The following is a 17,553-nucleotide window of genomic DNA, read 5'->3' as shown; positions in this document are numbered from 1 at the left end:
GAATCACAGAATGTGCTGAGCTGGAAGGGATGTATCACGGTTACTGAGTCCAACTCCTGGTCCTGTTCAGGAAAGCCTCAGGTGTCCTACAATGTTACTGAGAGTATCATCCAAATACTTTTTGAACTCTGTCAGGCTTGTTGTTGTGACCACTTCCCTGGGAAGCCTGTCACAGTGCTCAGCGACTCTGTGGGTGGAAAACTTACTCTCCATATGCAACCTAAACCTCCCCTGATTCAGCTTCGTGCCACCTTCTCAGGTCCTATCAGTGGTCACAAGAGTGAAGCAATCAGTGCCTGCCCCACTGCTTCTTGTAAGGATGTTGAAGACCACAGTGAGGTTTCCCCTCAGTCTCCTCCAGACTGAATAAACTGAGTATCCTCAAGCTCTCTTCATAAGGCTTCACATCCAGACCCTTCACAGTCTCTGTGGCTCTCCTTTAGGTGCTCTCTTATAGCTTTGTCTTTCTTATATTTCTGTGCTTGAAAGCGTACACAGTGCTCAAGGTGAGGCCATCCTAGTGCAGAGCAGAGTGGGACTGGGTTGGGCTGGTTAATTTTATAAAAACATATATATCTGTGTGTTTGTATGTGTTTCTGTATGTATATATATATATATAGACGGCTTAGTCTCTTAACTACATGTAATACACTTGTGTGTATGCAGTAAATGGTGGAGAAAAGTTTTTAAAGTTTTCTCTAGACCTCAGAGAAAACATCTTTCTGTGTCTTAGCAAAAAGGCATGAATTTTCAAATGTGTTAGAAGCTGTTTTGGAAAGAAGGGGAGTTACAAAAGCTGTCTTTGAAACGAACAGTGGTGATAGCCTTAAGTTACATTAAAAGATGTTTATCTTAGAATGGGATTAAGGGGAAATCAGGGATGATGGTGAAGTTAAGTATGGAACTGTGGGATCAGTGGTGCTGCAAGCTTTTAAGATTAATTTTGGCAGGTCTTTCTATTCAATACAATGTAATTGCTTATAGCCCTTCCCAAAAGACTTCAGCAATGAGAGATCAAGCAGAGGAATGCTGTCATGTCAGGAAAAACCTTAATAGCTAATCTTTCTAGACTTTCTGAGTAATTTCTTGGAACACCTCTGGTTGTTGTAGGCGTATGTCCCCCGTCACATGACTGTGAGTTCCCATCAGAGGAGTGGCTGGGAGCAGGCATATAAGCATGACACATTGCCTTGGCAAGTTTGCTATTCTAAAGCAGATGAACTTCATTTACAAATATAATAATAATGATAACAGAAAATACAGCTTGAAGAAGAGGGACCTAGACTAGAAGACTTGTATTGTCATGCATTGGAACTATCTGGCAAGTTTTGGTAGTGGGGAGGCTACACATGTGGCTTTTGTGTGCAGATGCAGAAGTTGCCTCCATATCTCACAGACCCTGTTCTGTCTGGATCCAGACCTGACGGCCAAAACTGAGTTAATCACAGATAATGGTATATTGTCTCTGTGATAACATACCTAAGAAAGTGTGAAAACTGCTGTGTAACATGGGTTGGGAGAGAGGGCTGAGAATATTTGAGAGCAACAACTCTGCAGACGCAGAGGTCAGTGAGGAATGAAGGGGAACGTATGTTCAAGTGTTGGAGCTTAGATTCCCCTGCAGCCTCTAGGGGAGACCATGGTAAAGCAGATTGTCTTCCTGCACTGCTGAGCATCCAAGGGATGTGGGAAACCCAAGCTGGAGCAGGCTCCTAGCAAGACTTGTGGCCCCCTGGGAAACCCATGCTGGAGCAGTCTGTGTCTGAAGGACTGCACTATGGAAAGGACCCACACTGGAGCAGTTAAGGAACAGCAGCCCTTGAGAAGGACCCATGTTGAAGATCAGAGGTCTCTGTCCCATGAGAAAGTTCTTCTGCTGAACAGGGAAAGAGCATGAGGAAGGAATGACAGAAAGTGTTTGGACTGACTACAACTCCCATTCCCTGTTGCCCTGCAATGCTTGGAGGGAAGTAGAGGAAATAGGTAGTGAAGTTGAGCCTGGTGAGGAGGAGTGGTGTGCTTTTAACTTTATTATCCTACTCTGATTCAACTGGTAATAAATTAAAACTATTTTCCCTGAATCAGGTCTGTTTCACCTGAGGCAGTAACTGGTGAGTGATCTCACAGATAAGTGTCCTTATCTCAATTCATGGGTCTTTCACCATATTCTGTCACCCCTATCTGGCTGAGGAGGGTAGTTACTAAGGCTTTGGTGGGCACCTGACATCCAGCCAAACAACTTCATCTCCTTTTTTGCACTCCTTTGTCTAATTCAATGAAGGTAAAGGAGTGTATAGAACCAGTTTTGAAAGCTGGTTGAATTTAATTGACTTGAGATGGTTAGGTATTAGGTAATTAGTAGCTATAGTTGTTTGACTTAATTTTCAATTCTTACTCTTGCTGGAGATTTTTCTTATGGAAAGTTTAAATTCTTTAAAATTGAACACTCAGTTGCCTGACCAAGTAAATGAAGCCTTAAGCTTGCCCTTTGGTTCTTGAATTTACTTTTGTTAAATTCTTCTCTAGCTCATTTTTTTAAATTTGGTAATTTGAATTCTGTTACACTTTTCTTCTTCCTTAGTGTATCAAAAACAGAAAAAGAGAGGTGGGGTTTTTTTGGTGGGTTTGTTTTGTTTTTTTTTTAATGTGTAAGTAGCTTCTGGTTTCCGAATTAATAAAAAAATTAAATTCTCTAACACTAGAATGGTGTGCATGACAACAAATGAGACTTTCTAAGTTTCCTTTCATGGAGTGTTTCGTGAGTGATTCTCAGTGTTTTAGTTTGCAAGATGAATGTATTGGTAGAGTGGTCTTTGTGTTGTAAAGAATACTCCTAACATGCATAGGCTTGTCTTCAGCATCCAGTACCAATGTTTGTGGTCCTTCAGACTGTGTCAAAAGCCTTTATCCTGGAGCCTGTTAACCTTCTGCAATTATTTTCATGTTTATTTTTTCTTTATAATCAATTTCAAAAATTCAGCTTTTCATGTTATGTATTTTTATGTAATACACCTGTACTACATGTCTTTAAAAATGGCTGTCAAAGATGAAGGGTGTGGGGAATAATTGGGCTCAGTTGGATGTTTGGTAATGGGTAACTTTGAACTGACAGCATCAGCGTAGGAGGCAGATTAGATCATTGGGGTTTTTTTTCCCTATACTTTCCTTAACAGCTACATTGTTACATTTGTAAAAGATTACTACTGTTTAAAGCATGTGAACTGAAAGTTAGATTCAGTTGAGTGGAGATGTGTGAAAGGACTGCATGTGGCTTCCAATTATCTGTGAAATATTCATAGTGAAAATAGTTGAGGCAGAGCATGTCATAGCTTGTGTAAGTTCCTGCTCTGGATTGTCATTTAGATATAGTCTGCTTTTATGGTTCTATCCTGGTATTTTTTTGCTATGATGTGTGTATTTCATCTAAAATTAATACTGGTGGCAGTAATGTTATGGAGTTCTTGTCGTGTTTCAAAATTAAAATTCGTGTATATATAGGAACATTTTCTGGCATAGTAGATATTTTGCTAAAGGATTTGTTTCAAATCATTTAAAAACATGGAACTTGCTATGTGTGAAATTTATTTATGAAAATTTTATTTGATAAGAATGTATTACACAGGCTTTTCTGTTTCAGAAGACTAGCATATTTCATTGAGAATATATGTTCATTATTTGAGACAGCTACACAACACAAAATTTAGAATCTAGGATGAGTTTGAGACAATATAGACCAGATTTTCTAATTAGTGTTTGAGTGTCAAAATAATCTGTGAGGTAGCATTGATCATATTGCTAATTTTAGCTACTCTTATGCTCTCTTCTGCCACAGCCCCATGACTTTGATGAATGCAGATTTGATATCAGCGTGAATGATAGTGTTTGGTACCTCCGGGCTCAGGACCCAGACCACAGACAGCAATGGGTAGATGCAATAGAACAACACAAGGTATGTAATTTTCTGTTTTCTAATTTCCTTTCTCATTCCCTCATTAGATCAAGCATAGTGTTTGCAGAGAATTTAAGTTTCCCTGTACAGTCCTTGCAATACTCACAGTATTTATGACGGTGAAAGCTCAAAACTGAAGCTCTCTGTTTAATGTGTTTCAAAGGAATTGACTTGTTTATCATAGATTAGACTTTACTGGGGCCTAACAACTGTGAGCCTTTCTGGAGCCCTTTAGCTTGAAACAAAAAAAAAAAAGCTTTTACTCTGTTTGAGTGATGTTTTCAGGGTTTTGTCCATCCTCTTCTTGGTTATTGAATTGCTTCTTATCTATCCTAGATGTTAAGTTGTTAGTCTTAGAGTCAATTGTCTAGGTTATCATTCTGGTTGCAGACTCCTCTTTTTCATCATTTGTTCGCTTTTACTGCATCTGATTATTGGCTTTTGTCTCTGTCTTTTAAGGCAACTCTTCATCTGCATTTTGGTTTGACTTTCTTGATCTGTTCTGTGTATCTTCCAATTAACTCAATTTAATTTTAAAAATAGCTGACCTTCAAGCCCTTTAGGTCAGGTAGAAAATATGCAAAACATTCATTATGTTTTCAGGTTCAAGATAGGCACTGTCCCAAGGTGTACCATTAAACTACAATACCAAAATGCAGCCTCTCAATCTGGGTTATTACAGGAATACAAATTGAAATAGATATTTAAGTAGGTATGGATTTCTGCCTTGAGCTTCTTTAAGTATTATCTGTATAGGTATTATGTATAATTAAGAGATTTCACCTTTTATTGGCCATTCCTTGCAATAAACAGTGCATGTTCTTAAATTAAAAGTGCTGCTTTTTGATAATGGTGCTCTAAAAAAATAATCTCAAAGGATTATTCATCCCTTTGTAGCTTGGCATTTTGCCTTCATTTCGATACAGAGGTAATATTAAAACATAAGAGATTAAGTTGCAAAGCCAGGGTTCTTTCCTGTAGTATAATGAAAAAAATTAAAGGACAGTGGGTTAGCAATGGAGTGTTCTTGAGACAGCAGTACTGCAATTTATTCTTAGGGTAATACTTGAGAGAAGTTTCTCATGAGGATACACTGAAGAAGTTACTGGAATGCACATCCATAGAACTGGCATTTCAAAATCTGGTTTATAGGCTTAGGGGTCTTCAAGTATAGTTTAGTGTAGTAATGGAACAACATGATTTCCCTAGGCTAAAATTAAACTAGGTTCCATGAATGATTTAGCTGGGGAAGTGCAGAACTTCAATCTGAAGCTGCAAAAGGAGAAATGTCATTGCATGCTGCCCTGTAGGATTGACTAATGAAAAAACCCAGATCCTGTCTTAAACTCTGCTCATCACAACTTTTTTCATGCTTCCATTTTGTAAGGCTCACCTTAAATGTTGCTGAGTTCTGAGCCACAACTTTATGGAATATCCAGTTCATCATACAAGATGACTGGTGGTAGTTTAGAGTTTGCCATTGGAAGTGTTAATTTGAAGTTGTTTCTCTCTACTACTTTTTTTAAAAATCATGTGTTTAACACTTTTTTTTTTTACCTGCATTAGTGCTCAGCACCTATCATGAGATACCTGATTGTTTTCCATTGTCTGTCTGATGTTACTGATAAACTTTTATTGGTGAGCTTAAATTGTGTTATTGAATATGCTTTTCAGATCATGAATGGATATTGAGGAGTACAAGTTCTAGCATTTGAAAAGTGATCTCCCTTTATAAAGAAGCCTGATTAATTACACAGTTTTTTCACATTAAAAAATAAATATTGATTTAGGTTTTGACAGTTTAAACTTCCATGTTTTTCAAGAATTTGGTAGTTATTTAAATAAATAAAATTTACCAGATCTTTGCCTTTATGCCTAAAGAGAAATAATGAAGGGTTGGTTATTTCCATTATCAATTTCTTTCTTAGTATTTAGAATTTATATAGGGATAGGGATAATGAGAGCATTTTTCATTATTTTAATAAAGTTACTTTTCAGCTTATTTTTTAAAGATGTTCTGGAGTGTTGTAAAAACAGAGGAAAAATATATCTACAAGTAGGAAGTAGTAATAAGTCCTTCTGTATATGCTGAACTGACAAGAAACAGTTCAATTTGCATCTTGGTATCCTAAGATAATAACACTGGACTTGACTGTTCTGAGTCTTACAGCTTTTCCAGTTTGTGTAGTTTGCAGTTTCATGGGTATTTGACATTTTTCAGTTTCTTTCATACTCCTTTTTACTCTCTAGTTTTAACAAGATTTAAGGCAAGTAACAGTTGTTTTCATTTTTAAATAGAGTAGAAAGTACTATAAGCTATCAAAACATTTAATTTTCTAAAGTAATACATTATTTAAAAACATCCTTTTTGTATTATGCAACTACATATCAAGAATACCATGATCAAGACAAAGCAAGGAAAACAACAGAAGTTCGTGCAGTCTTGTAATAATAGCTTAGACTCAAGTTGAAAGTATATAATGAAATCTCAGCATTACTAACATCTTTCCAGTGCAATATTCTGTTGTCTTCATAATAGAGTAGGAGTTTGTGTGATATAGGTTGTAGATGTAGAGGTGCATGTGTTGCTTCTAATGATTTTAGAAAAATACACAATAATCTTACGACCAGAAATTTTGGAAAAATATTGTATTTAGATAAATAGATGTTTGGTAAAAGTAAACCACAGAAATGTCCAAATCCAATCTTCAGTCTGATTATTATTAGTGGTTCTTAAAGAATGTCTCCAAATGTTTCTGTACTTTCATTGAGGGGTTATACTAGTAACCCCTATGTAACTACGTAATTTTAAAATAGATTTGTATGGAAAATATTTAAGAAACAGTACATTTTTCTAATAACTTCAAAAGGATCTGAAAGAAAACTTTGCATGAGCAACACTTAAGTGAACCTTAAAGTAACTCTTCATTCATCCTTTAATTCACTTCAGCTCATGCAAGTTTTATATCCAAAAGCTTGATTGAGAGTAGGGGAAGATGGGCAAAATATCTCATTGCACTTAAAAGTTCAGATTTCTGTCAGCTTACTCTGGCATTTTCTGAAGAAACTTTCTGGTCAGGTTACCAAACCTCATGCAAAAGTTCCTTCTGGGTAAAAATTGTTTTTGTTTAAGTAACAAATTCTTTGAGTGGCACATAATCATTTCAATAAAGAGAAAAAGGAAATAATTTCCTGTACTAAACTGTAATTTTTCTTAACATTAGTCTACTGCTGCATAAAGTACTTTTTTGTTTGTTTTTGAAGTTCTTTGTTGCTTACTGAGTGGGTCTGTAGCTCTGGTAGGCTGCTTAAGCTATTTGCTAACAAAAGTGTGTTTGTCAGACTTAATGTAGCATGTCACAAGGTTGTTGATCTTCAGGGTAAGAAAAATAGACAGAAACTTCGACTGTATTCCATTGTGCTTCAGACAAAGGGAACACTGATTTAAAATTAATTTTATATTAAATATGAGTATAAGCAGACATAGAAAAACTTCATGCTTAGCAGAACCAATGGGTAGCTGATGGCTGAGAAGTGGAATTTGCGGGGGGTGTAGAATTGTACTTTTTCTTGTAGTGAGGTTCCTGAATCCTTACCACATTGTTTCAAGTATAGCTCAAAATATTTATTCCTTGCCCTGGACTGGAGAAGGGATACGTCTAAAACTGCTGTAAAGCCATCAGTGAGACATATGAGGAAGTAGTTAACCAGAAGGCCATTCTTCTACTTAAATACATCTGCTTCGTTAGATGTGTTGCTCAGGCATTTCTCTGGTGTTAAAACGTTGATGGTACTTGAGTAGTGCAGTGTTGATGTATTTGAAAAGTTACTCTCTTCTTAATAATTATTTGAAAGACTGCCTCTTTCAAGTCTTTCCCTTGGTTTCAAAATGGAATTTGGAATTTCTAACCTAATATTAGATAAACTGGCCTAAGTGTTATTAGTTCAGTGCTGTGAGAAAATGAAGAGAGTGAATTGCTGTTTGTTGTGAGAAACACCTGTATAAGTAACCTTATTTTGAGCAAATGAACTTGAGCTCCTGAGATTAAGATAATGATTTCTTGTGATGTTAATCTACCAGTCAAGAACTTAATTTCTCATCAAGTATTCATTTCTAAATAAATTGTCATTCTTTCAGTTTAGATTTGTCTCATTTTTTTTAATCTTAGTTTTTATTTTCTGCACACAGACTCTTAATGTCTTCATTATTGACTTTGCAAATACAAGACCAAACTATCAGTTTACATTGCTGAAGAGCCAGAAAGTCTTTTGTCTGTTAAACAGATCTTCTTACAATATCTGATGTTGCTGTTTCAACCTGGAAAAAGTAATTTTTTCATAGAAATACCTAGATATCCAACAAATGGGCCTGTAGGGAGTAGGTAAATTTTCTTCATGTTGAAGTGATGATGTGCAAGGTGTTTATATCTAGAGCAGGAGGCAGGAATCTCAAAGTTTGACTGTGAAAGGCATCAGGTGGCTAATTTCCAAGCCTGATTGATGTACATCCCTTATATGGGGATGAAGGGACTTGTCTCCCTTAAATGAAAGTGGCTGTCTCCCTAAGAAAAAACTTTCCTTGAAGGAGTGGCTACTACTTTGTTGTTTTCACTCTTGATCTTATGCTGTAGAAGGAGTTAGCTAGTCAGAATAGCATTATACAGAAACATCAAGAAGAGTAAACTTATATCTCCTTTTTTAGCATTTTTTTCCCGAATGGAGAGAGGAGACCTGGGGTCCTTGGCATCAAAGATAGTTTAGCTTTTAAATAATTCTAATTTTGTTCAATTATTTGTGTACTGTGACTTGTTTCTTGAAATACCAGTTGTCAAACCAAGTAAGATGCTTTAGACAGCATTTTTGCATTGTTTAAATGCAGATGTAGTTTAAATGGTGGGAAAAACCCAAAACACTGGATTCAATGGTCTGCTAGATTCAAATTTAAGAAGTTAAGTAATAATTAGAGCAATTGAATAATTTTGTTTGTGTAACACTGATACATTTTTAAACAAGTAATCTAGAATTGAGATATTTAGTTATGAGGTGGTTATTTTTTGGCTGTTGATCTTAGTTCATAGGTCAATTTAGAAAACTGCAGAGTAAACTTTAGGCAGCATAATTCTGATTGCAGTCAATAAGGGCACTTCAGAACATTATTGTGAGAAAATTCAAAACCCAAAATCATCAGCCTGAAATTTTCAGAAAATTCTTGTTAAACACATAAAATGGAATTTCTTTTTTCCAAGTAATCTAAAAAGAGCTAGAAATTACCTTATCTATAAAGCCTTAAGAGTCATTGATTTCACTGTTCCGGTAATCTGCCTGTTTTGTTTTCCCTTGTCAATGGACTGTTCTGAAAGAATTTGTGAATGTGTTGTTACACATTGAAAAATATTGCTAGTAACAGTAACCGTGATGTTGAAGCAGGAAAGGCAGCCATGTGGAGGGGACAAGAGGTAGAGTGGGCTTGTGCTACTCTAATATGACTGCAAAATCAATCAAAAGCAAAAGTCCCAGTGGATGAAACCAGAGCATCACAAGGTTGTGCACCTTGAGAAGCATCTTAATAATAAATAACAAAGTAATCCTCAGAGTACCTACCCAGAGCTGACAGATCCCCCCTCTACCTGCTGTTCCTGTTTTGAATGGTTGAATTAATGTCAGATTGTTTAAATCTGCTGATAATACAAATCGGCTTCTGGATAAAGAGGGTGAAGGACTTCAGGTAAAATATTGCGGTAAATATTGCAGTATTTATGAATTAAAATTGCTTTCTATCTTTGTGTTATTTCTCTTATGAATTTAAGAGGTTATGCATGGGCATAATGCATATATTAAACTCAGAGGAAGCCTTAAATTTCACTTTGAAGTTGATTGTAAGCACACAGGGTGTCTCAGTTCCTAGTTTTTGTTCTGTAATTGGAATGTGTCACCTTCCAACTGAGATCCTAGTGTATCTGCCTGTTCCTTCAACCTGTAAATGCCTCAAGAAATTTCATATTAACCATACTTAAAATCAAGCTTTTGTTTGAATACTGTGTGTAAATATTGATCTATGATATTATTTTTATTTAGCTGTTCTAAGAAAACATTGAAAAATGCAAATAGAGGTAACTTTCTCATAGTAATATTTTACTAGTAGTGGATGCTAGAGCAAAAAGTTTTGACCCATTAATCAGGTGAGAAACCAATATGAGAGTTTCAGTTAGTGAAATAATGAGCTTGGATTATCCACACGAAGAGAATACAGGAAGGTAGTACATGTTTTTGTCCACAGGCTTTCAGCAGTTTTAAGTAGGGCTGTAACATTCTGTGAAGTCAGGGTAGTTTTCTCCTTTTATTTATGCATCTCTAATCCTGCCCTAGAAAGGATTTAGTATACCAATAATGGCAATAAAAACATGCAAATAAATCACTCCAAATCTGTTGCCAGTCTGGACTAAAATTAGTAAGATAATTTTAAATTAATAGTATATGCAGAGAAATTATATAGAAACATTTTGATTCCCCATACTGTTGTAACAAACTTTTAAAATATATACTAAATGAGAAGTATAAAATACTGCCATCAGTAAATAGTTTTGTACATTAAATGTAGCATTCTTATTTTCTGGTACACCATAGAGGAACTGCTGGACCAAGAAGTTGAGATGTTTGTGTAGACTGTACTTAAGTGCATACTGAAATGCTGCAAATAATCTTCAGAGGTCTATTTTGATGTTGCAACCTTTATACATTTTTTAAATCAGCTTACTATATTATTGACAACTAGTCACTGTCAATTTCTAGCGATGTTTTGCCTAAATATTCTAATATGGGTGAGGGCATGTTAATTATAAATACATCTTCTTAATTATTTTAAAATAAAAGCTTTACGGTAGTGTAACTTCAGATACATCATGTAGGAGGTAGCAACAGGAAGAGTGTCTGTTGCCATTTCTCCCTCTACTTCCTCTCCTGGAGTTTGGCTGTTTCAATCATATGTAGTTTTTTAAGTATTTGTTCCTCAGCAGTTATTGCTGAGTTCTGAAAAGAGCTATGACTCCCTAATATTTTAATTTTTTGGCATTTCATATTAATACAAGTTCCTCTGGTCATGCTTTCCCCTGTACCCATTCACCAGTAAGACTGACATAAGTGGAAGCAACAGTCAGATGAAAGAGAGCACAGGATATATGGGAGTAGATACATATTGTTCAACTTTGGTTTTATTTATCAGTAAACCGAAGTAGGAGTGTGATGATGAAACCTCCTTTTGCCTATGTTGATATCTGTGTCTGGAGTGTTGGAACAGGTTTGAGTAATCTTGATATCAGCTATTGTTTCCTATTAACCTGATTTGGATTTTCTTGTTCTTTTGCCTGGTGCGCTCCAGCATGCAACAAACTCTAAATATTTGTGTGTCCCTGACATGAATTCTATAGCATGCACTCTTACTGTTTTTGTGTTAATGTGTTTGTGGCATTGTGAGGCTCTGGCTTGCAGCAGTAGTGCAGTTGGCCTAAGGAGGCTGGAGGACTGCATTCAGATACCTATGTTAACCTGCAGAAAGCTATTTTAAAAGCCTGTTTGCCTGTTTAAAAGACTGAAATGTATAGGCAAGTCACTGATGAGTAGCAGAGACATGCTTAAAGGTGTTATGAAAACACCCTGTACTAGTTTGAAACTAAAAGTCATGAATTGTTGCTCAGGTTTATGCAGGAACTTAAATGTGTTTTTGTTTTCGTCTCTGTCACTGTTGTGTGTTGATGTTAAATATGTAAGTCAAGTTCTTGTGTAGTCACATTTGACATCTCCCAGCAAAGCTCAATTTGAAATGTTTGCAAAACTGGTCCTTGATAACAAAATATGTTCAAACACAAGCTTCTGGACTTGGCAGTAATAAGCTTATGTTTTTTGGATTTTGACCAGAACTTTGAGTGGGAAACACATACGCAAATGATGTAGGTGTCTCAAGTCTGAGCACCCTATCTAACTTTTCAAGTTCATTTGTCCTTCAGTTGTGGATACTGTCTTTTTCGTTTTGCTCTTCAGTCGTATGAGTGGTATAGAGATGAGCAAAGAAACATACTGAAGTGCCATCCTAAAGAAAGAGTGATAAAGTTAATTGTAATTCTTCCCCTAATATGAACTAAAGTCATCCTTACTAGGTGCTATGCTTCACTCTAAGCTAGGTTGGAAGTGTTGTAGCAGTAGGGGCTTGTTGGAATAATTTTAGCCCATTTCTGCCGTTGAAGGGATTTCTTGCCTTTGTCATTAGATAGAAGCTCTCCTTTATTAAGTAGTCTTAGAGTAAATCTAGAGAGATTATTCCACTCATTTTTGAAACACTTAACATTTATTGTCTTTTACTGTTAGAACAGTTCCCCATTCTGCAGTTGTTGTTCATGTGGATGTCTTTTACAGGTTTCTGATACTTTGCATGGCTATCTTCCCAATTCAGTCATCTTTCAGTCAAGAAGAGCACTAAATTAGAACTCAGTATTCCTACTGGAATCCTATATGTGTTGTATAGAACATAGTTTTTTTTTGTGGATCTTGTATGCTAACAAAACCACAAGTTTTTTTACTTATTGAGCTTGCAAACCACTAAATCTGATTAATCTCTAGGACTATCTGCAGATAGATACCTGTCTTGTAGCTGTACAGTATTTCTTAAAACCAAGTTAACTTTGGACTCCCGTTTTTTTCACATGTATGTAAGGATTAAATTTGTGCTGCTCTTCTGTCAACTTCAGTCTTTCCATCTCAGCTGCTTTGGGTAATAATTATTGAACTGTGTGGGTTGGCTTCAGTTTCTTAAGTGGTTGTGCATCTTGTAGTACTTTGTAAAGTATGGGGACTGTCTACATAAAAAAAATGCTAAGTAATCTAACCTATCTCAACTCACAACTGAGCTTCCCTGTTACTCTGTTGGGAGTGGCTTCTCTGAATCTGAAACTGTACATACATGTACACTTAAGATAATTTTAAATCTTTGTGTCCGTGAAAGCTGTGATCACCTCCATGTTCATAATTAAAAACTGTTCTCTCCTGTCACTACTCAGAGCATTTTAGGTAATCTTCACAGTCTTAAGAGAGGTCTTAAGCTCTCCTCCCATGTCCCTGCCCCCAAAAGGTAGTGAATTTACTTGAGATGACTTACTCCTATCTTTGCCTCAGATTAGTAATTATACGAATTGATGCAAGATTCAAATGCACAGAAAGATTAAATTAAATTCTTGATCACTGCATAGCTGAACCATTGTTCTGAAATAGCTAATGGATGCCTGCAAAAATGTTCAAATTGCAAATTAGCAGGGTGTTGCCTTTTAGGCGCAATTCTGTGTGAAGGAAAACACTTGCAGAAATGCTAACTCAGTATCAAATAATGTGAAAGGCTTGTGACACTATTGCTCCACAAAGCTGTTGAGTACATCAGCTAACATTTTTGCAGTGCTGTTTAATGAAGAATGATGTACATGGCTGAAGTAATCTCAGTCTCAAGAGTAATGCTCGGTCTTGAGGTGACCAGAACTCTAGAAGAGTCAACTTGCAGCTGTGCAGTGAATAGCCAGACTCATTGCTATAAACAAGTGGGATTTCAGTAGTAAACTCAGAAATGTTATTAATTCACTTTGTAAAACATGTGGTAGATCATTTTGGTGTAGGGTATACTTTCATTTAATAGAAGTAGGGGAAACATCAAGGTTTGTCACCAGGAGAATGACATGCATTTATCTCTGGGAGTCCTGAGTTTTCCATGGCTGAGTGGTAGCATGTTCTACAACATCTCCAGGAAAATAGTATTGTGCATTGAGAGAGACCTATGTCTAGTTTGCTTTTGGTTATAAATACCCCTTCAGGTTAGGGTAAACTCTTGGTGTCAAGAACAGAAAGTAGAGAGCTGCAATGTAAAAGTAGTGAGTGGTTAAACGGTTGAAAGTTGGCACTTGCCAAATACTGTGTGCTGCTCGCTCAGGATTATTGCTCATCACCTAAAAGAAATACTGTGCATTAACAGCTTAATAGAAAAGTCCTGGGTGCCTCTGTTTGCCACCAAAGGTGGTCTTTCTTTGCTGTCTAAAAGAACTTTTTAGGAGGTGGCTTCTTCAGTGAGCTTTCATTACAGTGAAACTCAATGAGGTGGTATTAATAGATCGTAGTTAATCCCCTTGCTGTAGGGGAGGAGTGCTCAACCGCGTGGGTGGAGTGCACAAGTACTGATGAGACATAGTAACATTGAACGGAGGTAACTTTTTGCCTCTTTGAGAGGCATACACACCCCTCCTATCCAGTGAAGCTCCTAAAAAAAAAAGAGTAACTCCAGAACCTAATGTGACTCTGAAGAGCTGGTAATGTCCTTGCTATTTATCAGAAACTCTTAAGGTAATTATTCCACTATAATATGCACTGTAGGTCAACAAAAGGATCCTTTTTTTTTTTCCTCTGAAAACAGATCAAGTATGAAAATATGCATTTCCTTTTATTTTAATGTTGTCAATATATAAACTGACTGCAGAGGAAAAACTTGTGCTCTTGAGCATACATACTTTAAATAGTAGGTGAGAAGGAAGGAGTTTAATATTTAACTGCTACTGTTTAAATATACTGCATTGCTTGATATGAATATAAGCATCAGAAAACTGGGGGAATGGAGAGTCAAATAGGGAAAGGTGTCCATCTTTCTACCCCCTTGGTAATCTGGAATAATTTGTGAGGATTTGTGTATGATGGTAAAATTGCTTGTTTAATCAAACAAATGCACTTGAGGATGCTCAGCTGATAAGAATTACTTGCCCTAGTGTACAGCCAATGTACACTGACTGAAACTTGTCAGTTTTGGAAGAAGCTACACTTTCAGGGAAAGGTTAGATGGATTATTCGAGTTATTCTTTTGCTGTTCATAACAGAGTTCCTTCTTTAAAATTGAATTAGATATTAATTAAATTTTAGTGAGGGAAACTAAGCTTGGGTATGTCTTGTACCTTCCTTTATTTTAGCACTGGTATCAGCAGGAACTCTATCATAATACATATGATAGTGCATGTCATTTGATGTTGCTAAATTTGTTAAGTGCACTTATTGCTGAAAACTCTGTGTTTCCTGAAAGAAGACAAGGGGAATGCCAGTGAATCAGCAGTTTCAGTTGACTACACAATCATATTTGCTGTAGCAAACCTGAATGTTGTCGCTTCCAAATTGTTGAAACTTTCCTTTCAGGACTGCAAACAACAGTTCTTTGTCTTGGCACCCTTTGCTATTCTTGGGCCCATGATCTAACAGTAGCTGTTAAATTACAGCTTTATTAATAAGTAGTAACAGTTAGTACTGTTTAGAGCTGGACTAAAGCTTTGTCCATTCCAGCCCAACACACTTGATTAATTATAAACAAAGCAGATTGTTTCACTTTGACCAAGCCAGTCTTTCTTTGCCTGTATGTTCCAGTTATGTTTCGTAACAATTGCTTTGGCTTTGAAAATAGAAATTACAGTTCTCTGAAAAATGCATCCCTGTTGAGTGTAGGCCTAAGTGTGTAATTGGAGCAGGAGACCTTACTAGAGATCTTGTATCCTAGTAATTCTGTTTCTACAGTAAAAGCACACTCCTTACATAGCAGTTAACTCTTCCTTGCATGTCTTATATTTTCTGCTTCCCAGCAAAAGAATTCTTCTATCTTGAAACAGTTATTTTTTAACAAGATGAAGGGGGTTTTGCCTCAATTTGCTGGTTCTCAGACTTTCTGTTGTAAATAAAAGGTCTGGTTAAATTCTTTCCAAGTTTTGCTTTATTCTCATGTAGTTCAAAAAGTGCAACATCTGCTTATTTTCATTCTTGTTTCTACCTGTCTCCAAATATGTTAGGATAAGCATATTTTGAGACAGATAAGGTTAAGCAGAAAATACATAATTCATGTGCTTAGTGATATTTAGTGGATTTAAGGAAATCTGTTAGGTAAGCCTGCTAATTTTGCAAAGTACAAAGAAAGGGCAAAGATAACAGCTACTTACTCTATTGATCCCATAATCTAATCAAAATATGTAGGACTTAAGGTTTGTACAGGTATATCTAATTGATCTTCAGAGAGTTACTGGACTGGTTTGTGTTCTAATTCTTTAGAAGAGACCATCATGTTGGCTAGACACAGCAAAAAGATGGAGAGTGTTCAGCTGACAGTATTAGTCTTTCTTGGAGTATCCACCTGAGTAGACAGAACCTGGAGTAAAAAACATGCTCCATTTTTAACTTGGTCCTATGGGAAGAAAGTCTGAAGTATGTGAATCTGAGACTGCATTTAGGAGAAAAACTTGTCTTACACTTGACTGGAAAAGTTCTCTGCCCTCCTTGTTGATTTATTTGCATAAGAGCCCTGTGTTCCATAGCAAATCCGCTGTTTTTCTTTAGTGCTCTCAACTGTGAGGTAGATTTGAGTGTGTAGTTGTTTTGGATGTATATACAAAAGCTTCACTTTCATAATATTTATGGCTGCTGCTTTCTCAGTGCCTGAACTGGCCTATAAGCAGATCTGTCAGAATATAGAGATCTGGAATATGCATTTTGTCACTGCCATGCAGAATAGTCAGGAAACTACACCTTACCTACCATCAGGTGGGAGTTTCCTTCCCCTCACTTCACAAGGGAGTGAAGTCAGCTTTTAGTGTGTTGCAGTTCAAAGCAGTCAACAGCAAGAATATGGCCATTCTCCCGAAGTCTTAATGTCACACCCCCATATACACACTGGGATCTCTGCAGGCAATAGCATCAGTTTCAGTTTGTCAGCTCTTAACACATGTGTAGCTTTCTCACGATTAATTATTCAGGGGTGCACTTCTGTGAGGGAACCAATGGGATTGGACTTCTGTAGTACATAGAAAATATGGGTCTACAAAATAATTGACTGTGTACATACTGAATCTGTTTCTGCAGTTGCCTAGGTTTTTCATAGTACAGTGTGCAATTAAGGCACAAGTTCTTACAGAAAGGGCTCTACAGCTTGTACAAAACAGACATGCTGTCATGAAATCAGGTAATTTACTTACTGTAGAAGACTTAAATTAAAATAGGTATTAAACTGCTTGTTTATTATGCTACTCTCTAGCTAATACTTAATGTGGGGAGGTGTTGGTGGTTTTTGTGTTGGTACCAGCCCCATACTGGCACTCATTATCTTGTGTATACTTTTTACGCCTCTGGAAAGCAAAGTAAGACCAAAACGGTGTCCTGAAGCTTAGTGCACAGCCTAATAAGGACTAACAGTATTACAGTTCTGTGTAGAACTCGTGATAACATTTGCCTTCAAAGTCCTGAACACTTAAGGGCTTAGATCCTTTGATATGCTGTCCTCTAATGTACTAGAAGCAGCCTTTTGTGAGCTGTTTAGCAAACAGTTTCCAGATTTTCCTTCAAGGGCAGGGTAGGTCAGTTTATTGTAGAGACCTGTGCTGTGCTTGAAGTTGTTTTTCCTATTACATTGAGGGTGTTGGCTTTCAGCAAATAAAAGCAGTCTGTTTCTTTTTACATCAATGAACAATGGTAGTGTGGAGGTTGTTTTTGTATTGGCAAGTGCATTTAATGTGTTTACTGACATGTTTGTTAATATTGTATGTAATACCAGTTAGTATTTT

General features: G+C 36.5%; 1 protein-coding gene across 2 annotated transcripts in view; it reads left to right on the top strand.

The window, feature by feature from the left end:
• The window catches only part of CERT1 (ceramide transporter 1), a 76,922-nt gene that overhangs the window by 20,950 nt on the left and 38,419 nt on the right, over positions 1-17,553 (top strand). For both annotated transcript variants that reach the window (XM_079330248.1, XM_079330247.1), the window contains exon 3: positions 3,833-3,949. In XM_079330248.1, the coding sequence (XP_079186374.1) occupies positions 3,833-3,949 (117 nt within the window). The remainder of the gene's footprint in view (positions 1-3,832; positions 3,950-17,553) is intronic.

This window comes from Erithacus rubecula (assembly GCF_903797595.1).
Source record: "Erithacus rubecula genome assembly, chromosome: Z".
Taxonomy (NCBI): domain Eukaryota; kingdom Metazoa; phylum Chordata; class Aves; order Passeriformes; family Muscicapidae; genus Erithacus; species Erithacus rubecula.
The sequence above is the reverse complement of the archived record's forward strand: the minus strand, read 5'-3'. Positions and strand labels throughout refer to the sequence as shown.